Source organism: Lacerta agilis, chromosome 5 (assembly GCF_009819535.1).
Source record: "Lacerta agilis isolate rLacAgi1 chromosome 5, rLacAgi1.pri, whole genome shotgun sequence".
Taxonomy (NCBI): domain Eukaryota; kingdom Metazoa; phylum Chordata; class Lepidosauria; order Squamata; family Lacertidae; genus Lacerta; species Lacerta agilis.
The window spans coordinates 57326128-57350850 of NC_046316.1; the positions used below are offsets into that span (position 1 = coordinate 57326128).

General features: G+C 44.4%; 1 protein-coding gene across 6 annotated transcripts in view; it reads right to left on the reverse strand.

Moving 5' to 3' along the window:
- The window catches only part of DGKD (diacylglycerol kinase delta), an 81978-nt gene that overhangs the window by 15243 nt on the left and 42012 nt on the right, over positions 1 to 24723 (reverse strand). For 4 of the 6 annotated variants that reach the window (XM_033149998.1, XM_033149996.1, XM_033150001.1 and 1 more), the window contains 17 exons: positions 24605 to 24709; positions 22842 to 22974; positions 21898 to 22004; positions 21408 to 21533; positions 19899 to 20001; positions 18977 to 19139; positions 17328 to 17436; positions 15975 to 16114; positions 15188 to 15275; positions 14649 to 14743; positions 14457 to 14556; positions 14091 to 14364; positions 6240 to 6401; positions 5045 to 5173; positions 2871 to 2967; positions 1613 to 1723; positions 43 to 139 (listed from right to left, as the gene is read on the reverse strand). In XM_033149998.1, the coding sequence (XP_033005889.1) occupies positions 43 to 139; positions 1613 to 1723; positions 2871 to 2967; positions 5045 to 5173; positions 6240 to 6401; positions 14091 to 14364; positions 14457 to 14556; positions 14649 to 14743; positions 15188 to 15275; positions 15975 to 16114; positions 17328 to 17436; positions 18977 to 19139; positions 19899 to 20001; positions 21408 to 21533; positions 21898 to 22004; positions 22842 to 22974; positions 24605 to 24709 (2139 nt within the window). The remainder of the gene's footprint in view (positions 1 to 42; positions 140 to 1612; positions 1724 to 2870; positions 2968 to 5044; positions 5174 to 6239; positions 6402 to 14090; positions 14365 to 14456; positions 14557 to 14648; positions 14744 to 15187; positions 15276 to 15974; positions 16115 to 17327; positions 17437 to 18976; positions 19140 to 19898; positions 20002 to 21407; positions 21534 to 21897; positions 22005 to 22841; positions 22975 to 24604; positions 24710 to 24723) is intronic. The other 2 variants (XM_033149997.1, XM_033149999.1) reach the window with 2 other exon arrangements.

Genomic DNA, 24723 nt, shown 5'->3' on the forward strand with positions numbered 1-24723 from the left:
TCATGTTTGCATAAACCAAGGAGGCTAAGGACTACTCATTACCTCTAGCAAAACTTTTTGTTCTAAGTTTTTGTAAGTTCTGTGTAGCAGCTCCTTTGTTCCAAGAACTCCGTACCACATCATGTTCTTCGTACGACTTCTGAAAATGGAAAGCAAAGAATCAAGTGGTGCAATGGACCACAAATTGCACTCTAATTTATACTATGATGTTCAAATGAAACCTCGCTGCCTGATAGAAAACAAAAGCCAGACACTGAAATACTTTATCCACTATCAGCAAGAAGTATTAAAGGATTAAAGGGTGTTCATCAGTATGCAGATGATACCCAGCCCTACCTCTCTTTCAAATCAGAACCAGTGAAGGTCCTTTGTGAGTGTCTGGAGGATGGATGGCGGCTAAAAAATTGAGGTTGAATCTTGACAAGACAGAAGTACTGTTTTGGGGGGACAGGAGGTGGGCGGGTGTGGGGGACTCCCTGGTCCTGAATGGGGTAACTGTGCCCCTGAAGGACCAGGTGTGCAGCCTGGGAGTCATTTTGGACTCACAGCTGTCCATGGAGGCGCAGGTTAATTCCGTATCTAGGGCAGCTGTCTACCAGCTCCATCTGGCACACAGGCTGAGACCCTACCTGCCCGCGGACTGTCTCGCCAGAGTGGTGCATGCTCTAGTTATCTCTTGCTTGGATTACTGCAACGCACTCTATGTGGGGCTACCTTTGAAGGTGACCCAGAAACTACAACTAATCCAGAATGCGGCAGCTAGACTGGTGACTGGGAGCGGCCGCTGAGAGCACATAACACCGGTCTTGAAAGACCTACATTGGCTCCCAGTATGTTTCCGAGCACAATTCAAAGTGCTGGTGCTGACCTTTAAAGCCCTAAACGGCCTTGGTCCAGTATACCTGAAGGAGCGTCTCCACCCCCATAGTTCTGCCTGGACACTGAGGTCCAGTGCCGAGGGCCTTCTGGCAGTTCCCTCACTATGAGCAGCCAAGTTACAGGGAACCAGACAGAGGGCCTTCTCGGTAGTGGCAACCACCCTATGGAACGCCCTCCCACCAGATGTCAAGAGAAAAACAACTACCAGACTTTTAGAAGACATCTGAAGGCAGCCCTGTTTAGGGAGGCTTTTAATGTTTAATAGATTACTGCATTTTAATGTTCTGTTGGAAGCCGCCCAGAGTGGCTGGGGTATAAATTATTATTGTTGTTGTTGTTGTTGTTGACCAAAAATGTGGTAAATTATAATTGGTTTCTCTGGAAATAAATAACTTTGGGGGGAAATTGTTGGACCTAGCAGCACAAATCATCAAAGCACTCTGCCTATGGTTTGCAGTTCTTTAGAAGTAAAAGTAGCCTTATAAGCACATCTGTCAAAGCAGTTGTGAAATAAAAGAAGTGCTGTATCCAATTCCTATCAAAGCCTGCTTGTTATGAAGAAGCTGAAGAAACAAATTACCCAGTATGCTGAAATTTCTTTTTAGTTAAATGCTACCATTGAATAGTGCTTTGCACAGTCAAGTAGCTTGTGAAGGAGATTTATAACTGTAGTTGACACAACAGGATACAGGTTTTTAAAATGTATAAAACAGCTCCACAAATGATTGATTACCTGCACTTTTCTGGATGCTCGTCACGCTTGTTGTTGAAGTCCAAAGAGATCTTTGCATCCAGTCCGATTCCAAAATAGTTATTCATCACACATTTCTCTACGTAACAATCACTATAAAGAGCAAGAGAGACACCTTTGATTTAAAGTGATGGGATATTTCAGCATTCTCCATATGCCCCTGTGGATAAGCCCATTTTCTGCAGCTTCCCAATATGGCCATTGTATATGAATGAGCTGTCCACCTGTGCACTAGGAATAAAGCCTGTCAGAGGGAGCCTCTGGATTATGTCTCCTATTTCAATAACAAATGACTCAAGAACCTAAAACAAAGAGAAGCAAAATAAAATTTCTTTCCATTTCCTTCTTGGGTACAAAAATAACTGGATAGCTCAGTTGGTTAGAGCATGATGCTGATAATAACAAGGTTGCAGGTTTGATCCCCGTATGGGACAGTTGCATATTCCTACATTGCAGGTGGGGAACTACATGATCCTCAGGGTCCCTTTCAACTCAACAAGTCTGTGATTCTAGGGAAAGTTTTAGAAACCTCTTAGCCAGAAGAACATAGTCAGCTTTCCCACCACAACTGGCAGTTTCTGTCACTTTAAAAAAAACTGAAACATATTACAGGCAACTCCCCATATACATGTGCTCTACTTGTGTCCTCTATTTGCGAAGAGGGTGTCCTCTTTGGGCTTCGGGGAGGGTCTCCGCACAAGCCAGAGGGGCAGCAGGGCTTCCTCAACTGATGTGCAGGGAAGTGGCAACTGTTGCTGTGCTATCCCTCACGTCAGCTGTTGGGCGGTGAGGCTGAACAGCTCCACAAAGCCCTGCTGTCCCTCCAGCTTGTGAGGAGATCCACCTTGGAGCCTGAAGAGGCTCTGGGGTGGGTCTCCTCAAGAGCCACTAGGACTCTCCAGGGTGCTCCCTATTATAGGCGGTTTCGTGTATGCTCGTGTGGGCCTGGAACAGAACCCACACATAATGTTTAATATGAGACCAGCCATCATGATGGAGGGAGACTTTGCTAGAATTCAGATAAGCATGTTAGTAAGTAAAGTCATATATTTTAAAAAACATGGCTGTTTTCAGTGTTACCATTTCTGCAAAATCAAAATACTAGACAAGCTTCGTAGAGACTGTCTTGCCTTGTCTACACTGTAAGAAAAATGTTCTACTTGCTGTTAAAATGATTTATTCCTCAGTAATACAGTGGCAAAGGGAATTCAATTCCCTTCACTCTTATTTAAATACTCACAGATTTTCTGGCTCAGAGTTAAACGGGTCTGCATTGATCAACAACCGGCTGATGACAGAGCCTCCAGGTAGAGAACCAGATGCCCCAGCACGGATATCTGTCAACAGAATACAAAACTTACAGGAAACTGCAAGGAGTTTATGAAGTATGCAGGACACAGCATATTTTCAATTGGCAAAACAGGATCTATTTTACCTCCAAAACCAACAGGATGTCACTTCTGGAGCATGAAACATTATCTCACACTTTCACTGTTGCTGAACAATGAGGAAAAAACAGGAATTTAGACCTATGATTAACTCCAGCCTTAGTCCTTAAATCCAACACAGAAGCAGATTAAAGCAAAGACGTTTTCTAATTCCTATGAACAATTTATGTGTGTCTGAGAAAAAACACTACCATATATTTTGATTTAATGATATCAAACTAGATGTGATATTAAATATGTATGATGTTTACATTTAACATGCATATTTTTTAGAAAATTTAGATTGGGGCAGCAGCTGATAATTATTGGGATTGCAGTACATGTGGAAGGGGGAGTTTAACACTTACTTCTCCAACTGTGGTCCCAACAAAAATAATTTTCAAGCTGCAATGGGGAAAAAATCCTCTGCTGATGCCAATGGTAGATTTCCTCTCAATACATATAGCAACTTCAAATGAAAGATTTTCTTCAGGACCACAGAAGGGATGAAAGTGTTAACCCCCGAATGACCCAAAATCCTTGTATGCTGCAATCCACATTTATCAGTCACCTTCTCTCTTCAGTAGCTATCCATATTTTTTAATGCACATTAAATTCAAACACAAATTTAAACTTATGTCTAGTTTGGTTAGAAAGCTAGGAAAAACATGTCCAAGATTTTGTTCTGAAGTGGGACCCGCTCAGCTGCCCAACTCCTATAAGGAAAATCTTCAGAATTTATATGGAAATGCATGCATGTGGCCCCAAAACAGATATGTAAGTAAAATGGGCCACTATAAAGCAGTAGCTTGTAAATACTGCTTCAATCCTGCAGTTATTGACATGTGCCTCTAAATACTGAATAACAGACCTCATTGTTTGTATAGCATAGCTCTTGTTAAAAACCAGTTGGTTTATTCCCCCCCCCCCCTCTGAACAACAATTAGCTTTCCTGGTGATGATCAGTTCATCTTAAGAGTAAGATTTTGAAAATCTGGAAGTTTTAAGCAGTGTACCCTAATTCCATACTTGTTCTCACAGATGGGCTATAGCTTTACTATACATGCCCCCTTTCCAGTAGTAGATAAAAGGAGATGTTACAGAAAAAAATATCTCAAGCTAACAAAGAAGACAGATATAAAAGGAGCAGGGGTTATGTTGGAGAGAAAAATAAAAAAATGGAAAGGAACTTAATTCGTGTGCCCCCGCCGCAAGAGGTCTGGAAGGTGGAAACACAAGAACAGGTCTTTTCTTCGGTGGCTCCCCATCTGTGGAATGCTCTCCCCAGAGAGGCTCACCTGGTGCCTTCATTAAATATTTTTAGGCACCAGGTGAAAATATTCCCAGGCCTCTGGATAATAAAACAATCTACAGTGGTACCTCAGGTTAAGAACTTAATTTGTTCTGGAGGTCCGTTCTTAACCCGAAACTGTTCTTAACCTGAAGCACTACTTTAGCTAATAGGACCTCCCACTGTCGCTGCGCCACCAGAGCACAATTTCTGTTCTTATCCTGAAGCAAAGTTCTTAACCTGAAGCGTTATTTCTGGGTTAGCGGAGTCTGTAACCTAAAGCGTTTGTAACCTGAAGCGTCTGTAACCTGAGGTACCACTGTATGGCCTTTTAAACAGAAGGGGGGATAATTGTTTGTTTGTTATTACATTATGTAGTTTTGTGTTTTTATACTGTAAACTGCCCTGTGATTCTTGGACGAAGGGCGGTATATACATTTAATACATAATGAAAATATAAATAAAATAATAATAAAGAGAGGGATGCTGTACTGGGCAAGGCAGGGAACAAACTGGGAGCAGAGTCAGGTAACCTAGTCTAGGACCCAAAATTTGGCTATGTGTTCCCTGCCTTTCTGGGGTGGTAGAAGGAGCTAATCCATCAGTAATGGATTACAGAAAAACCATGTTATGTCCTCAGTGCCAGAAGAGGTCATCTCTGGTTTAGCTAGATGGGAAGAGTGTTGTTGCACTCACTGGGGTAGATGATCTTTGCATTCAGCATTGGCAGATTATCCCGATTTCCTGCCTGGGGAGGAAGTGAGGCAGAGCTTCCCACTGATAAAGTTCCTTTACTTATTAATCTTTCACAAGGAGACTTGATAACTATAAAATACAACAAAAATCACAGGTACCATTAGAATGCTATGAAACGATGAACAGAAAACTTAGGTGTAGTGGGACATACTGTTTGTTAGTTACAAATTGTGCTATGAAAACCAACATTTTCACCTAGGTACTCTTAATCTTAGCAGATTCTTTATAGGTTTTTATATTGTAGCCAAAGAACAAGCCTTAGCTGGAATAAAGACATTCTGAAGTGCTCCCAGTTCAAAATATAAAAGAAACTTAAACTAACAAATACTATGCAGTTCTCTCTGCCATGATTTCCTGTACCCTTCTGTTATTGTCTAACATATTCTAGCCAACACTGAAAGTGTTCTACGAAAGACCCATCATGACGTTGAAGCCAATATTAAAATACTGCACATTCAATCTAAGAGATCGTTGTCATAATTAAAATATCTGAAAGTCCAAGGAGATCTGTAAGTATATGGAATTGAGGACAAGCTTCTATTAAAAACTAAATAATGGGTTGTTTTGGAAACTATACTAAGTTATGCTTTTAATGAAACAAAGGGACTTGTGGAAGAACTATTAATTACTTAAGTGTGTTATAAATATTTACAATTCCACAGACTTTGTGAAATTTTGATGCTTTTGAAAAGAAGCCTTTTCTGACTTCTGTGGATTCCTTTGCCCTATTGACCAATGCATTTTAAATTTATGGTTATTCAGAATAAAGAGAGTGAATAGCATTCAAGGGAGAAACACAGCTGAGCTTATTAACAGCTGCTACTAAACTATGTACTGCAAATCCTGAATCCTAATAGCTTAGCTCCTAGCCCTATATCTAAGGTCATAATAACAACCACAAGCTGGTTCAGGAACTCTAGGCTGAGATGATCTAATGCTAAAACAGCATAAAAACCTGAGAATTTAAAGCTGCATGTCATCCTTTGCTTATCTCACTATCCAACTGATAAGGGATGGTGTAACACTTGGAGCAATATCTGACCCAGGGCTATGGAAATATTACAAATTCCAAGAAGGCTCCAGAAAGACACATATAAAGATGCTGCCTTCAATAAAGGTTAACTAAGGTTTTTACCTTTCCGATGGCTCCTCCCTTTTGGAAATCCATAGTTGCCAGTGTGTGAAGACTGTAAGGAGATTTTATTTTCACTCCTTAAGTCCTTTCCCTCTTCAGTGGTAGAGAGACCCAAGAGGAAGCTCTCCTGTTCTTGGGTTTGAGCATTCTGTTCATCTACAGCTAAACAGTAAAACAGTAACAGAGTCAGACAGACTTGCTTGGTACTTATATCACACTGCACTGAGGTAGGGAACTGGGTAAGTGGAAGACAGCAACACTATTACATTTTCATCCTAGAACCTTTATCAAATGGCTTTCTCAGATTCTGTAAACATGAAAACACACAGGCCACTGCTCATCTAATTTTTGCAACACCTGATGTAAAAAACAACAAAAACAACAAAAAGAACTTTAGACTGTTCAGAACTTGAACATACCATGTTTCAGTAAAGCACTTTGATTACTGTCAGGAACCCCCCCCCAGGGCTGCTGGAGAAAGCGAAAGAGCATTATAATTACCGAGATCCTCCTAAATTATATTCCAGCGGGGAGAGTTCTCAAGGCGAAGATTCCTCCTCCTCCTCCTCCCCCCTGCATTCCTCAAGTGGTGAGACGCCAGCAGAAGCAGGAAGGAGGGGTAGAGGCGAGACGATGAAGCAGCCTTATGGCCGGGGGGAAGGCTGGGGGGAGGATCAGATTCCCACGCCCAGAAGCAGGGAAGGGAGGGGTCCACATCGGATCCCACGCTGGTTTTGCTGGGCAAGGAACAGGAAGTAGTTATTCCTGGGATCTGTCTAGTCAGGAATGGACGTGTTTCTTTTGCTCTCACTGTACATTTTTTGAGCACAATAAAGAACTTAGCTTAGAAGTTCCTGTGTCTTGGCTTCACTCATGAACAGCCACTGAACGTCGTTACAGCATCCCAGGAATCCCTGCTGGCTGTTTGTGAGAGGTTTTATTTTCTTTTCCCCTTTGCCTCTTATCTTTTGGCTGCTACCGGCAGACGATGAGCACGGACGAGCAGGGGATGGCAGAGGCGGCCCAGCAGATTGCAGCATTGCAGAAACGAGTGGGGGATTTGGAAGCCTATGCAGTGAAGGTTAACGCCCGACTGGAAGAGAGGGAGAACCAGCTGGCAGCGCTCCAGCAGAGGAATGGTGAGCTACAGACCCATGCCGATAGGCTCAGCGCGCGTCTGGAGGAACACAGGCAGCTGAGCCAGGGGGGGCAGAAGGCACCGGTTGGCCGTAAGTTGGGGGCGCTGGTGAGCAAGTTTGGTGGGGACCCCGGGAATTACTTGAATTTTAAGACTGAGATAAAGTATGCCCTGAAGCTGCAGGAGGCGGAGTTCACCAATGACGGGGAGAAAGTTGCATTTGTGATTTCTCACCTGGAGGCGGAGGCCAGGGCGTGGATCAGGCCTTTAATTGCATCAGAGGATGCTGCTCTGCAGGACCTTACACAGTTTTTTGATGCTATGGATGCGATGTTCACATCCTCGGTCGAGAAAGATGTGGCCAGGCAGGAGCTGCTAGCGCTCAAGCAGGGAGCCATGACCGTGAGAGCTTATTGGTCAAAATTCTCAATGCTCTGCCATACCTTGCATTGGGACTTATCATCCGAACAGAGCCAAGCCTTATTTGAAGCGGGGCTCAATGAGGAAGTGAAGGACGAGTTGGCACGTTGTCCTAAGCCGAAGGACATGAATGAACTGATGCGGAGCGCTCTCTCCGTGGGCGTGAGGCTGGAGGAGAGGGCGCGTTTGAAGGGATCGCACAGGGCGGAGCGTTTCTTAAGCAACCGTATTCCAGGCAGTTCCGGCCATGCGCCCAGAGTACAGCAGCCAGAGCCGATGGAGATTGGGGGGGCGCCTGTGAAGCCTTCCCAGGGGCCTGGAGCGGGGCGCAAGGCTGAAGGCAAGGCGCCTCGGACGGGTCTCAAATGCTATGTCTGCTCCCAAACGGGGCATTTTGCGAGATCATGCCCGCAGAGGAGGGGGTGGCAGGGCATGGCAGGAACCGTTCAGCCTGAGGGGGAGAAGGTGGAACCACAGGGAAACGAGGCAGCCTGGCTGGAGAAAGGAGGGGCCAGCAGCCAGGCGGAACGGAAGTGAAGGTGCCCCGGCCAGAAGCGCCCAAGCCCAGCATTGTGGTTAAGGTGACGCTAGAGCTTCCCAACGGTCACCCCGTGGAGGTGGAAGCCTTAATTGACTCAGGTGCCAGTGCAGATTTTTTCAGCAGAGACTTTGCCTTGGAGCATCAGTTGCATCTGCTTCCATTAGACTTTCCGTTGCAGGTGACGACCATCGATGGAAGGAAGTTGTTGGGAGGGGAAATTGCCCATCAAACCCCTCCAATGCGCATGAAAATAGGGAGGCATGAGGAAGTAATCGCTTTTAATGTCACCACCTTAGCAGGGCCGCCCATTGTACTGGGCATGAGCTGGCTCAACCAGCATGACCCGGTGGTGGCCTGGCACCAGAGGTCACTAACTTTCGGATCAGCACATTGCATGGGGCATTGTCTGGGTGGAAGGAGTGACTACAATGGCAAGGTGTTGGCAGCAGCGGTCCAGATTTGTGGGGGTGGAGTACTGCCTGAAATCTACGCAGAATTCGCGGAGGTGTTCAGTGAGAAGGAGGCCGATCGGCTACCACCCCACAGGCCCTACGACTGCCAGATCAACCTGGTGCCGGGAGCAAGGTTGCCCACGGGGAAGCTCTATGCCATGTCGGATCAGGAGATGGATGAGCTCAAGGAGTTCATTGACAAGAACCTGAGACGAGGGTTCATACGGGAGTCCCGGGCAGTAGGAGGAAGTCCTGTGTTCTTCGTGGACAAGAAAGACACCACCCATAAGAGACTGGTGGTGGATTATAGATTTTTGAATTCCTTGACGCAACCCCTCACATTCCCAATGCCCCGCATCGACGACTTGTTGACGAGAGTGCGCGAGGGCAAGATTTTCACTAAGTTGGACTTACGCGGAGCGTATAATCTGATACGAGTGCGAGAGGGGGACGAGTGGAAGACTACCATGTTTACCCCCCTGGGCAGCTATGAGTATTTAGTTATGCCCTTCGGTTTGCAAGCGGGAAGCCCCTGCTTCCAGGCCTTCATGCATCACGTGCTGGGTCCTCTCCTCTACAGGAACTGTGTTTGCTATTTGGACGACGTCCTGATCTACTCGAGGAACGAGGAGGAGCACGTGCGTCACGTCAGGGCGGTGTTGGAGAAGCTGCGGGAGCATAGGCTGTACGTCAAGCTCGAGAAATGCCAGTTTCACACCAGAGAAGTGGACTTCCTGGGTTATCGTTTAACCGACAAGGGGTTGGCCATGGACGGCGAGAAGGTGAAGGCGGTGCTGGAGTGGAAGAGCCCTAGGAACAAGAAGGATGTGCAGCGGTTCCTTGGGTTCAGCAATTTCTACCGCAAGTTCATTCCCAACTTTGCCAAGGTGGCGGGGCCCATAACGGACTGTTTGAGTGGCAAGAAGAAGTTCGTCTGGTCGGAGGCGGCCCAAAAGGCGTTTGAGCGTTTGAAGAGGGTGTTTGCGTCGGAGGAGCAGCTGGTGCACGTGAACACGCACGCTCCACTCAGGGTGGAGACAGATGCCTCTGACCGCGCAATTGGTGCCGTGCTTTTGCAGCAAGACAAGGCCGGTGATTGGAGACCGTGCGCTTTCTTCTCGAGAAAGTTGAACAAGTCTGAGCGCAATTACACAGTGTGGGACAAGGAGCTGCTTGCCATTTATGCGGCCTTCAAACAGTGGAGGCACTTTCTGGTAGGGGCCACGCACCAGATACAGGTCTGCACAGACCACAAGAACTTGGAGTACTGGCGCACGGCTAGGGTGCTCAACCAGCGGCAGATCAGATGGGCAGAGTTTTTTGCCGGTTTCCATTTTAAGATCCAGTACGTCCGGGGAGAGCAGAATGTCAGGGCGGATGCCCTGTCCAGGAAGCCCGAGTACTTGGCAGACGAAGGAGCCCCGGAACCGAGACATGTCTTCAGTCAGCAGCAGTGGGCCTGCGGGGGGACCTTGGACCTTAGGGGGGAAATTGCCAGATTGACCAAGGACGATGAGTTCGCCCGCAAGCAGCTGCAGGAGCTTAAGGAGGGCAGCCCAGAGGGAGACTTTGCTGAAGGGGAGGGGCTGCTTTTCCGCAAGGGGGCAGTGTACGTTCCAGATGGGGGGTTGCGGGCCAAGGTACTCAAGCAGCTGCACGACACCCCCACAGCAGGTCACTTTGGTCAGCGAAAGACGATGGACCTGGTAACCAGGGACTTTTGGTGGCCAGGGGTGAGGGAGGATGTAAAGGAGTATGTGCAGGGGTGTGAAATGTGTCAACGGGCCAAGGGGGAGAGAGTTGCACCAGCGGGGCTGTTGGAACCACTGCCCACGCCCAGGGGGCCTTGGGAGGTAGTTTCGGTGGATTTCATCACCGACTTGCCAAGGTCCCAGGGGCAGACGGCGGTGTTGGTAGTGGTGGACTTGTTCACCAAAATGTGTCACTTCATAGCTTGCCCGAGGGCAGTGTCAGCAGAAGAAACGGCCAAGCTGTTTCTCAAGCACGTGTTCCGACTGCACGGCCTGCCGTCGAGGATTGTTTCGGACCGTGGACGGCAATTCACCTCTAGGTTTTGGCGCAAGCTCATGGACTTGCTGCAGGTGGAGGTGGCTCTGTCCACGGCCAGGCATCCTCAGACCAATGGCCAGGCGGAGAGGGCCAATGGGGTGTTGCAGCAGTATCTGCGTTGTTACGTGAACCAGAGACAGAACGATTGGGTGGACAAGTTGCCACTAGCAGAGTTTGCGTACAACAACGCAGAGCATGTCACCACAGGGATGAGCCCTTTTATGGCCAACTACGGGCGGCATCCTCGAGCTTTTCCGGGCAGGGACGAGGAGGTCCTGGAGGTACCGGCGGCGCAGGAGCTGGCTGGGGAAATGGTGAGGGTGCATCAGCAGCTAGTTGAAACGCTGGAGAGGGCCAAGGAGACCTACAAGAGGGATGCGGATAGGCACAGGAGGGAAGGGGAAAGCATTCAGGTAGGAGACAAGGTGTGGCTCTCGTCACAGGGATTGCCCATCAGGAGGGGGTGTAAGAAGTTGGTGCACCGAAGGTTGGGGCCGTTTGAGGTAACCCAACAGGTTAATCCAGTCACCTTTCGCTTGAGGCTGCCGGAAAGTATGCGGATTCATCCCGTGTTTCATCGTGCCCTCTTGTCCAAGTATAGGGAAGGGAGCCGGTTTCATAGGGAGGCCAGGGAGGAGGTACCAACACCGGTGTTAGAAAAGGAGGATTCCTACAATGAGGTTACGGAGATCCTGGATTCCAGGTGGAGGGGAAGTGAACTGGAGTATCTGGTGGCATGGGAAGGGGAGCCAGAGTCCGAGAACACATGGGTACCAGCAGGCACCATCTCGGAGGAATATCTAGTGCATGAGTTCCATGCCTTGTTTCCACATAAGCCCAAGCCGGCGAGGGGCTCGTGGGAGGAGGTCTTTGCTCCCACGGATGACAGTGAGGAAGAGTTTTGGGGTTTCCGGTCTGGTGGGGAGCGGGACGACACAGAAAGGGAGTCAGAGTGGGAAGAGGAGGTCCCGGAGGGTAATGAGGTGGAGGTCGGGTTACCCATGGGTTTCCAAGACATCTTCGCCTCCACGGAAGACGAGGAGGAAGATTTTAGGGGTTTTCCGGTATCGCCCCTCAGGGGGGAGGGAGGCGAACTAACAGAGGGAAACGAGGGGGGAGTACAGCAGGTGAAGCCCAGAGCCTCGGGGGAGGAGGGGGGCTTTGAGGGGGGGGTGGATGTCAGGAACCCCCCCCCAGGGCTGCTGGAGAAAGCGAAAGAGCATTATAATTACCGAGATCCTCCTAAATTATATTCCAGCGGGGAGAGTTCTCAAGGCGAAGATTCCTCCTCCTCCTCCTCCCCCCTGCATTCCTCAAGTGGTGAGACGCCAGCAGAAGCAGGAAGGAGGGGTAGAGGCGAGACGATGAAGCAGCCTTATGGCCGGGGGGAAGGCTGGGGGGAGGATCAGATTCCCACGCCCAGAAGCAGGGAAGGGAGGGGTCCACATCGGATCCCACGCTGGTTTTGCTGGGCAAGGAACAGGAAGTAGTTATTCCTGGGATCTGTCTAGTCAGGAATGGACGTGTTTCTTTTGCTCTCACTGTACATTTTTTGAGCACAATAAAGAACTTAGCTTAGAAGTTCCTGTGTCTTGGCTTCACTCATGAACAGCCACTGAACGTCGTTACAATTACAATCTACTAATTGACAGGGACAACACTGGAGAATTGGTGACAGTCTAGGCACACCATAAAATGCTAAGTGGAGCTGTCAAGGTATATTTGTAGGGAACGGTTATAAACATAGCTTCTTTAGGCAAGACCCATGAACAAGTATTAAAATTCTTCTTATTCACATATCTTTTCTCAACATAGATAACCAATTTGGATATAAAATTTACACCTCAAAGCATTCATACATAGAGCTGGAAGGGGCATCTGTAACCTATGTTCTGATGAAAGTGCATCATGATCCACTCAACTTCAATGTCACAATGTAACTTCAGTATTGTTTATAAATAACAGATGTAAGTACAGTGGAACCTCCGTTGTCGAATGCAATCCGTTCCAGAAGACTGTTCGACTTCCGAAACATTTGACAACTGAGGCACAATTGTTGGTCAGCAAATTCCTTTTAAAAAATGGAGAAATGCGCCTCGGAAGCCGTTCAACTTCCGAGGTCCGTTCGAAAACGGAAACATTCACTTCCAGGTTGTCAGTGTTCGGCTTCCTAATTGTTTGGCTTCCGAAGCGTTTGACAACTGAGGTTCCATTGTATCAATATAAAATATTACTTTAGAGTAATTCAGCTGACTTGCACATTTCACACTGTAGTTCTTGCTCACAAACTGCATCTATGTTCAAGAATGAAGATAAGGAACACTTGCAGGAGGAGATAGGAGCCTTTCTAATCAAAATTAAAATGGTTCTGCCAATATGGAAAAAGGTGCAATGGTTGCACTTCCAAGGATATATTTCTCATGTGACCAAAGCCATTTCCAGAAGACCTGCCTTTATTTGCAAGAAGCATTTGGTAACCAAACAAATGATACTAAAAATGGAAAACAAATAAAGGACAATAAAGGAACAAAAGGATTTATTCTGCTTATTTACCTTCTGTGTAATGACAGAAAAAGTCATGTGAACCTGGTCCTAAGCCAAGCCTAGAAATACAGTTCCTTAGTTTTCAAATATTTATTGTTAAGGTCAATGACCATCACAAAACAAAAGGAAACAAAATAGGAAGCACATAAAACACATGCTCCAAATATGTAGAATAAGAGTAGAGTAAAATAAAATAGACCCCCCAAAACCACAGAGCATGGTTTTAACTGCAGAAAGCGAGCATACAAATAAAATTATGCATGTATGTATGCACATCTGAAAGAAAGAAAAAACCATAAACATTGATTAACATGTTACAATAAACTCTTGGTTTGTTACTCCCAATTTGAACAGAGTGAAATGGGAGTGATTCAACAGCATGCACTACCATGCTGCTTGTTTATGACTTAGCATGACAGGTGAACATGGTCAGAGTCAGCTAACATGTTTGATAAGGGTGATCTGATAAATGTTTTTCTTACTTCTGCAAAGCTTTTGACATCAGAAAAAAATGGCAGCTTCATGGTAAAAACCCTACTTAGTCTACAGAATTCATTTCTGACTTTTGAAGGAATTATACAGCCTATTTAAAAATGCAGTAGTTGAATCCCAATTCTTGATAATACAGTAGCACCTTTCCTTTCATATAGCACTTGAGGCACACACAGGATTTTCCCAGTCCTTACCTTTTTCTGCATGCTCTATAATCTGACGAATAGCTTTTTTCAGACTGTTGGCTCTCAACATTAATTGCTCACGTGGACGAAATATCTGAGGACGGGCAGTGCAAGAGGAGCCTACTGAACGCTCACTAGAAGAATCACAAGCACTGCCTGAACCATCGCCATCTTCTGTCTCTTCTGCTATGGTAGGAGGTGGGTTTGGCAAAGATGACAAAGCTTGAGATTCTTCATTCAGTGTTTTCAGAAGGGAGTCAAGCTTCTCTTTCAAAACAGAGCACTACAAGTACAAAACATAAAGTTTTATAGAAATTGTTTAAAGTGTGTGCATGTGTTGGAGAGGGATTTGAATTTCCTTTCCCCCCCAAATACCTTTCTGGCCATGACTTCTGACTCCTCAGAGCTTTCTGGTGCTTTCTCATAGGCTTTCCCTACTCGAGCCACAAAATCCTTCACAGTCTCACAGAGCACCCTAAGTGAAGTAGAACAGATAAGCAATAATTATTTCCCCAACACGCATAATATAGCATACTTCTTTATACCACCTCTCTCTGGAGCACTTACTTGGCTGATGAAATGACCACTGAGTGTTGGTCGGATGTCAAGATTTTGGATAAATGAGCAGCCACAGAATCTTCATAGAAGAGAATCTGCTGCACCTTGTCATAGTCAGAAATAGATAATTGTTATCACTTCATCTGGACTTGCACATCACAGGGTCAACATGGAGCAGTACATGCTGTATTCTTGGCTCCCCATAAAGGTGTAGCCATGATTTCAGTTTACTCTACAGTGAGCAGTCACAAAACATACAAACAAGTCAAGCAACTTGGTATTCACTTCACTGTGGCATCTCACAAGGGAAATGATTGCAGTAAAACTTAACATTTGTTTGAGCTATGAAAACAATTAAAAATATTTTTTTAATCTGGAGATTAATCTGCTTTAGTTTTTAGCCTCTCTGAGTCCTTTCTACATATCTGAGAATAGAAGCCATGCCTCCTCTTAGAGCTATTTCCCCATGTATCTATCTCATAGGTGTTTTGCTCTGCTATCATCTAACTTTTTAAGTTCATTTTCATGGTCCCCCCAATGTATACAACTACCTCGGAATCTTCACTGAAATCTTCAGTAACTGTAGACGCAGATGCTTGCCGAGGAAGTTTTGTTTCATACACCATAATGCTCCACCTATTGAAAAAGAGACATCACAGCATTTAATACAAGTTAGATACCCTTAATACAAATTAGATACCCTTAAAAGGGCACACACAGTTTATGAAGAAGCAACAGGAAGTGGATGCTTAAGGCAGATGATTCTAGAAGGAACACACTTTTCCTTCTTACATCTCTGTATTAAAAATGAACAGAGGAAATTGATCCTTTTGACTTTTTTTGTTTTGTTCAGGTGCAACATGTGCAATGAGGCAGGGCCAGCATGCATGGATGCCTTCACACAGAGACAAATCTCATCTCTTCAAACTCACAAAAATACTCTTAAACTATTGGGAAGGAAGGAGAGCTATCCTGAAAAAGCAACTCCTCCTAAAATTAGGGGATCCTGGGATACATAGGAGGAACTATTCAGCATAGTTATTACTATATTGACTGATACAGAAAACAGCTGCTGTTAAAAGAAAGCCATACAAAAATCTTTCAGAGATGCCTTCCTTGTTTCCACTGCTTTATCACACAGCTTGTTAAACACCCACAACACATTAAACAGACCCACCGCAGAGTAAAACAGACCCACTGACAAAAAAACTTCAGACTTTGGGCCATATCTAGCAGTGAAGCTCCAGAGGTGCAAGGGACTTCCATGTGCACATTTGGGGATTCTGACTATCACTGTGTTAGGGAACAGGACCAGAATAATAGAACAGCACCTACCTGTCAAGCATTTTGGTACTGGCCCTTTCCAGCTTTTCCAGTATTTGCGGAAGTTGAGTGTCATCATCACAAGCAGATCCCCAGCCTAGCACACGGGCAAGATCATTGCCTGTGCCCAAGGGCAACACTCCCAACTGGCACTACATAGGAAGGGGAGAATAAACATAAGACTAGCCCAAAGGGATTCACTGCCCACAACAACTCTGAACACTGAATGTTTTCTAGTTGATTTCTTACAGTAAAGATGATGTGAGAAAATTACACAGTAAAGAGTCCAGTTTTAGAAGAAAATATGTCGTTAATATTTCACCCATATTGTTCCACCATTTTCAAATTATTTTATTTTATTTTATTTGCAGATTGGAGTCCTCCCACCCCAGATCCTTATTTAAGAATTCCTACCCATTAAAAATATATATATTCCTATTCAAAGCGATTATTTAAAATCTACTTTTTCTTCAAATCTTGCCTTTCAGCATCTACAGGTCTTTTTTTTAAAAAAAATGTGGAGACACACTGTGTATGTTGCTGGAGTTTACAACAACAACAACAACAACAACAACAACAACAACAACAACAACAACAACGATGCAATGTAGGGCTGGTAACAGTCAAAAATAGCTGATAAGAAATCTGTTTCTAAAAAGTTAAAGTGCAAAAAATAGGGTTCAATTAAAGCCATGACATTGAACAATAGTTGAAGGCTTTGTTAAAGATAAGTATTTCAGTTAACCACAAAGTGGTGCTATTGCCATTTTGAAACAAGAATTATTTGTTATCTTAAAGGCAATACTTCCATTCCAAGCAAATAGCTTATTTCAAGAACTAGGCATGATTTATATCATCAAGAATCAGCCCAACGATAACTTCAAAACTGCCTGCACAGAGGCTACTCTACATGGTTTGTGCCATGAAACTGTGAATTGGAATAAAGGGTTTGAAGACTGCAGTGGCATAGTGAAAGCTGAAAGTTACGCATGGTGAACATCTACACATAAATGAGTTGCTATGCGGAACAGCACTGCTAGACTTAAACAGGGCCTTGTGAACCAGCCCTAAGCAAATGAATACATAAAAGACTACACCCTTTAAGACTTCCTGAAACCAGAAAGATATTTGGCTAGGGGAAGATATTGTGATAAACACTAGGTGGGGGCAACACCTACTGCTGCTCTCTTGCAAATGAACCTTACTCACATTCAGTAAACACTGAGTTAGGAATCCCAAGTTTTTCATGCAAACTTTCAGTCTTAGATTCGTTATTCTAGGCAAAACTGTATTTCTTAAGGTCCTCCTTGCTCCCTTTTGTCATTTAGCCAATCCACATGTAGAATGGCAACTTAGAGAAAATACCTGTTTATGGAGACTAAGGCTGTCAATTTCAGAGAGAACCCATCCAACACTTCCATCCCCACCACACACCAGAATTCGGAAGGTGTCGAATTTCTGGAATAAACGTAAACTGCACAGGAAAGAAAGGTATATCTGCTATAATGTATTATTAAAATATGAGAGAGTTTAACAACTAAAATCTATTCGACAGGAGAAATAAAGGCTTCTGTTGGATTTCAAATTAATCAGAATCAGTATTTGCAGGGGCAAAGTAACAGCAGTGTACCAGTTAGCCATCTATGCAACACAAAGACATAAGTTAGGGTACTAGAGTATTTGGGGTTTTTTTTTAAGCAGATACTATCTTCCCAGAACAAGAACCACAGATAGTGGTTTGCAATTCAACAAATAAATGAAAGGTTCTATGGAGTTTCGTAAGGGGTACCATATCCCTGCAGTAAATGTAACAGAATGAACACATATATTTTGAGACCATAGCTCAGTGGTTGAACATATGTCTACATCAAGAGGTCTCTAGGCTCACTCACCTGGCATCACCAGTTAAAGCAGCAGATAGCTGGTGATGTGAAGGACCTAAGCCCAAAATCCTAACGAGTCACTGCCAGTCAGAGTAGGCAATAGTGGATTAGATGGACAAAGAGTCTGACCTAGTAAGGCAGCTTTCTAAACTTTAAAGGCGTTCTTATTGAAAATCACAGAGAAGCATAAATTACAGTAAGTCTGCAACTTTTATGCATTTAACTTGTGCACATTCAGCTGTATGTGCATGGCAAAAAAAAAATTAAACTTTTAAAAGGGGGTGGGGTTCCAAGAAAAATGACTTTGGCAATCCCACCCACAATTGAATCCAATGGGTTCTGACATTATGCATTTTGGCTTTAGGCAAGACCCCCAGAATGTAACCCCAACTTAAGTTGCAGACCTATCATACAACACTCAGGCATCAAGACTTTCAACACAATTTTCATGCAAGGAACACAACAATCCTAAGTGGAGAAGACATCCTCGGATATAGCAGCTTCCAAATCTACTTATAAAATGAAATCAAATCCTCATATATCACAAGCGTACTGAGAACAGCAGCCTAACTTTTGTTGAAAGCAGCAACAGAGCATGGATAAATGAATGTTAATCAATGTGGATATACAACAGATACCTACACCACATATTTTGAGAATATTGGCACAGATCACAGATGGATACATTAGAGGTTATATTCTATATCTACATTACACAGAGCACCCACCCAGTGAGCATTAGGATTCTCTCCGATCCCCTCCTTCTCAAGTAATACAGTCAAAACTCCGTTCTCAAATGGCTCTGTTTTCAAACGTTTCGGCTCCCGAACACTGAAAACCTGGAAGTAAATACTCCGGTTTTCGAATGTTTTTCGGAACCCGAACATCCAATGTGACTTCCACTTGAGTGCAAGAAGCTCTTGCAACCAATTGGAAGCCGCGCCTTGGTTGTCAAACGTTTCAGAAGTCAAACCGTCTTCTGGAACAGATTACATTCGACAACCAAGGTTTCACTGTATACATTCTTTTTCTTCAATATTGCCACATTATATAAGCTCATGCTCTGTCCCTCATGCCTGGGGCCACTCTAAATATTTGCAGGCATCTGTACATCAAGAGAGCATCTCTTACCCGAGGTGAGGTCCTCCATTCATAAGATCAAAGACCTGTGCAGGATTCAGCAGTTGTTTGAATCTTCGTAGGAACTTTACTCCCTGGTTGTCTCCACTTTTTGAGTTAACAAAGACCAGCAAAGGGCTTGTGCAAGAAGGTGGACAAGTGGCTTTCCAGAACCCTGAGAGGGAAAAGCAAAAATTAAGAATAACTGAGCTCTATTACCACAGGGTGGCTAACAGTCTGCAGATCTTAAAGTGATCTTTAACCAGCATATTACATGGAACTATATGGCTGTTTCAATATACTAACTGTTTTTTCCCCTTTTTTAAAAATTGAAATATTCCAATGGTGACATTTTAATTCTGACTTTTAAGTTTTGGAGAATGGGTTCATTATTAGTATAGTGGCTACACTAGGTTGCATTTAGTACAGAATGTTGCAGCATGATGGCTGATAGGAATGAGATTCTCTCAGCATATGACATTCCTGCTCAAAGATCTGCACAGGCTGCTGCTTTGTTACTGGGCCAAGTTCAAGGATTTACTAATGGCATATAAAGTCTTTAATGGTTTGTGGCCAGTTTACTTGATGGGTTGCATTGCCCCAATGTGGTTATTTGACTGCTTTGATCTGCGGACCTTGCACTTTTACAAGTACCTAACAGTGTTTGTTCCAATATCTTAGTGTGACAACACATACTAAATTTGAGCTCTACAAATTTGCAGTCTAGGTCTCCTGTCTTTGTGAATGTAAGAAACAAGATAAGGAACGAAACAAGGAAGAAGGAAAGAGAAGAAGATTGTGGTGCACATAATGAGCATTAGGCGCTATAATGAGAATAACTGCTTTATGCGTTATGCCAACATTGGTTTTCTGATCTATTTGCTTGATTGGCAAAATGTGAAAGAAACACTGAAAAGCATTAGCTGATACCTACCATCTGAATCAATGCTGTTGAGAGCTGTAGGAGGGATGACAGAAACTTTGCAAAGGCCAAGCGGGCATTTGGTTGGTAACAAGTCTCTGCATGAGGTATGTACCTGGGGAAAAAATATACTAGCTAAAATTTTGCTTTGCTTTTGCTTCCATTCCAGTTGTTTTAATGAAGAAGAAATTCACAGAAATGGTAAGGAAAATAAATATACACAGAAATCACAAACTGGCTTAATCTTGGGAGTCCAGCCCATGATCTGTGAAACACAGTGGTTACAAGTCCAAAATTAAACCACAGTTTCCAGTTGGGACATAACACAAAACCTGCCAAAGCAAGCACACAAGGAAAGGAGCAGGGTGGAAGTTCCCAAAGCAGGGTCATTACATCTGAACAGGCTTTAGCCTTGTAGTGTTTTGTTTGCATGCATTTACAAACCTGTGTGCATAACATAGGAAGAAATGGTTTTATCAAACCTTAGTCTATCCAGCTCAAAGGAATATAAAATAAGTTCCCTTCTTATAATACTTGGGACACTTGATTATGAAAGTTGTATCCTAAGAATACTGATTTATGGATCAAGAGATTGGTGAAGAGTAGGTTTGTTAAACTGGAAACACTGATGAAAATGTAGGAGTAAACAAGAAATTCTACAGTTGACAAGAATAAATAATGAGAGCAGTACCTAAAACAACAAGCACAAAAAAACAACTGATCTTTCAAAAGTTCTGTAGTTAATTGCATATCATTTTCCTTAAATAATTCTGTGAACAACTATAAAACGTCAGAGGCCAAATGTTTTATCTGGATATCTTACACCTCTCGGGCTATTTGCTTACATTTCAAATACATTTTCCACACACACTCATGGGCATGTAGAATGCCAAGAAATTCATTATCCTTAGGATTTACACTTAAGAATCAGTGAAGTATCCAAAATAATTCAGTGCTATTCTGCTTGACTGTCAAGGAAAGGCAGGCCTTGCCAGAATAATATACGGCTTGTTAATAAGCAATTCCCAGGATACAAGAAGAGCATATATTTAGGACTCTACATTCTGCATCAGAAAGATCCGTAATACATTTATTATTGCTTTCAGATGTGACCTTTATTTTCTGGCAAAGGACCAGTAAGCAAGCAATCTCTATTAATCTAATTCTGTTTATTCAACATAGTGAAATTTCCTTATGCTGCTGTGGTAACATCATGGCAGATCACCAACATTTCTACCCATCTTAGAATCAGTGGATAAAGAGCCTATAGATGGCTACACATTTTGCTATGCTTATCCATGAATATGTAAAAGATTGGTAATTGGCAAAAGCAGCATAAAATCTTTTAAAAATATTTAACAGCTGGCTTATTTTAGTTGGAATTTAATTAGCAAAAAAAAACAACAAAAAAACAGTGGGATGCCTCTGAAACTTTCTCCTTACATAGTAGCATTATCAGAATACACAGGCACAGTGCAGAAAAGGGGAGTAAAGTTGAACAGCATTGCAACATTAACTGACCATTGCTTTGCACCAGAGACAGCGCCAGTCTTGCAAGCGCAGTACACTGCCACATGTTTTATCACACACTGTGCATTTGGCACTCACAGGCAGGTTTCCTTCAAGCCACTGGTGTGGCATTGAAATCTGCAAACAAGCAGAAAATAATTCACTTTCATTATAGGGCCATTACTAGACTCTATGCCCTCTTTGAAATATAGAGCAACACTCACCCTTCCCATTGCTTTATTATTAATAATATTTATTGAATTTGTATACCGCCCTATACCTGGAGGTCTCAGGGTGGCTCACAGAAATAAAATCAAAATATAAAACCACAAAATATATAATCAAAACAAAAACAACCCAATAACACCCCTGTACTTTAAAAGTAAGTATACATGTTCCTCTCTGAAGTCTCTAGAGAATCTTAGCAGAAACAGAGGTGTATGTGAAATGCCTTCTATATGCCTGTTAACCTTCCCCACATGAGAAATGGCCTCATACATACCCCATCTTCATCCTCAATGATATCCTTCCCAATAGATGCTAGTGTTGTCCATTTGCAGTTATTAGTTGCCCGGACAGCACACCTCTTGTGGGCTTTAAATTTGCAGACTAGAAAAGCCAGGTGGAGAGGGAAAGGAAGAAAGAGAAGAATGAGGTGAGGTGAGCGAACACTCCATCTAAATCTACATGAAATCCAGTGTTACAAAACCAATTTCTTTTCTTCTGCTTTTAGCATCTCTAACCAATCTAATCTAAACAAAATAAAATTTAAAAAATCATTCCAGTAGCACCTTAGAGACCAACTAAGTTTGTTCTTGGAATGAGCTTTCATGCGCTCATACCAAGAACAAACTTATGTAGTTGGTCTCTAAGGTGCTAGTGGAAGGAATTTTCTTTATTTTTTATTTTGTTCAATCTAATCTAAACAAGACATGTACAGGAAATCTTAAAACCTGTTCTAATTAGGAATTAATTATCGTCAGGAAACATTACATACACATCAGCAAACTACAGATTATTTTATTTGAATCAGACATATTTTCTGAAAAATATTCTAAAACAATCCAGTGTTGATGAATTACCCACAGAGAAAAAAATTATTCATGTCATATTTCTAAAATATTCATGAATTTAATGGTGGACTTAGATGTAACACCCTCTAAGGATCTACATTTATTTAAAAACAGATTACAACACCCAACCTGAGAAAGGTTGCTGACCACAAAGCCCAACCACAGTTTTTCTCAAACACTGCATAAACAGGATTTTTAGATCAAGACCTATTTCATTTGCAAGATGTCAAAGTCTGACAGGGAACATTTCAGGATCATACGGTTATTCCCATCTTGGAATGGTGACCGACCAATGGGGTGCGAGTCTGACCAATGTCTTCTTGGAAGCCTAACAGCTTTATGTTCCAAGCACAAAATAATGAAAGGATTTTACCTTCACAGGAGAGTCCGTGGGATGTGACTCCAGATAGTGCCTCCCGACACACATTGCAGTATGTTGGCCGAGCATGCGAACAGGCGTACCAGTTATGCATCCCTGAGAAATGGTCCATACTGTACTGTGTAGACTGAAAATGAATTTATGGTAAACAAATGAAGGTGACATCCCAACGGGACACTGATATAGATATTAAATTGTGCAAACTATATATTTCTGGGGCAGAATCTACACCTGTATAATCTGTGGAGCATTGTAACCATGGAAGAACAGAGGAACAAGAATGCCCTGCTGTATGTGGGGGTGGGGAAATGAGCAACAAACTGAAAAGTACCGTAGATACTCGAGTATAAGCCGAGTTTTTCAGCACATTTTTTTGTGCTGAAAAAGCCGCCCTCGGCTTGTGCTGAAAAAGCCGCCCGAGTGAGGCGGGCGGCGGCGGAGGGAGCAGCAGCCCATTTTGGCTACTGATCCCACCAACACCGCCTGCCTCTCTCGCAAGGGCAGGGATCAGAGCCGCGGTTGGGAGGGGTGCTGTGGAGATGGAGAAGCAGCAGCAGAAGAAGCGGGGGGGGGGAGCTGTGGAGAGCAACGAGCATGGCTCCTGCTTGCCCTTTCCACCCTCCGTGCCTTCCTCGCTGCTGCTGAGAGAGAGAGGCTGCTTCCCATTCAGTAGCTGATTGCAAGAGATCGGCAAGCCAGATAAGAGACGCTAGCAATAAAGGAGGCTGCCTGGGAGAGGGGAGTTTTGGTTACCAAAAACTACTTTTGGAGTTCTAACTCTTTATCATAACTGTACTAATCACAGTCCACCTACTTTATAGTTTGTACTCTTGCAAAATCAAAGACATCACTCCACATAGTACTCACTTACGGGAAAGTGCAACTTTCTTTCCTGATCTTGGATTACTCATGATGACAAAGCCTGAATGACTAAAGTGGGCAATCATTTTAAATTCAGATAGTTTATATACATGTTCTGATGACCACTGACTTCAGAGAATATTTAATCATAACTGCTGAAACAAGCAGCATATATGAACAGTAGACAGTGTATGCATTGGGGGTGAGCAGGACCGGCGCTAGGGCTTCTTGCGCCCTAGGCGAACCACCTTCTGGCGCCCCCTCGCCAAAGCCTGCTTTAGCGAGAGCCGGGGGTGGTGGTGTAGGGGGCAAGCAGCACCTCTCTGCTACAGCGGAGAAGCTGCTGCTAGCCCCAGGGCCGTCTCAGGCACGTCTGCCGCTGTGGCGCGGCGATCCTTCCGGCGCCCCCATGCACCCGGGGCGTCTGGGGGAGAGCACGGGTGGCGCAAGTACCTGGCCGCCCGTGGGGGCGGGGGGAGGCCGGCGGCGGAGCCGCGCAGCTCCCCCCGCTCGCTGCGCTCAAAGACGGGGCTGGGCGGCCGGGTCGCAGCCCACCCGGAAGCAGCATGGTCGGCAGCGGCTGTGCCGCCGGCGTGCGAGCGCCTGCCCACCCACCTGTGGGGGCAGGTTGGGGAGGGGGCACCCGGTATGCCGGCGGGCTCGCGGGGGCGCCCCTGGGGGGCCCGGCACCCAGGCGCGCCATGCCACCAGCCCCGATGGACGAGACGGGGCTGGCTAGCCTGTCCCACCCAAGCCTGTCCAGCGTCCCCTCCATTTTGGCGCCCTAGGCAATTGCCTAGTTCGCCTAAATGGATGCGCAGGACCTGGGGGTGAAGCTGCCACTTTATTTAAAAATAAAGGGTAGATATACATCTATACCTAACCTATTTCATTACCTCAAAATGTTCACGATTCTGTACAGTCTTCAGTGCTGCAATCCAGTCTTCCATTTCTTTTCTATTATCTGCACACAAGATGAGTTTCCGACATGGAGTAATGACCTGTAAGGTAAGAG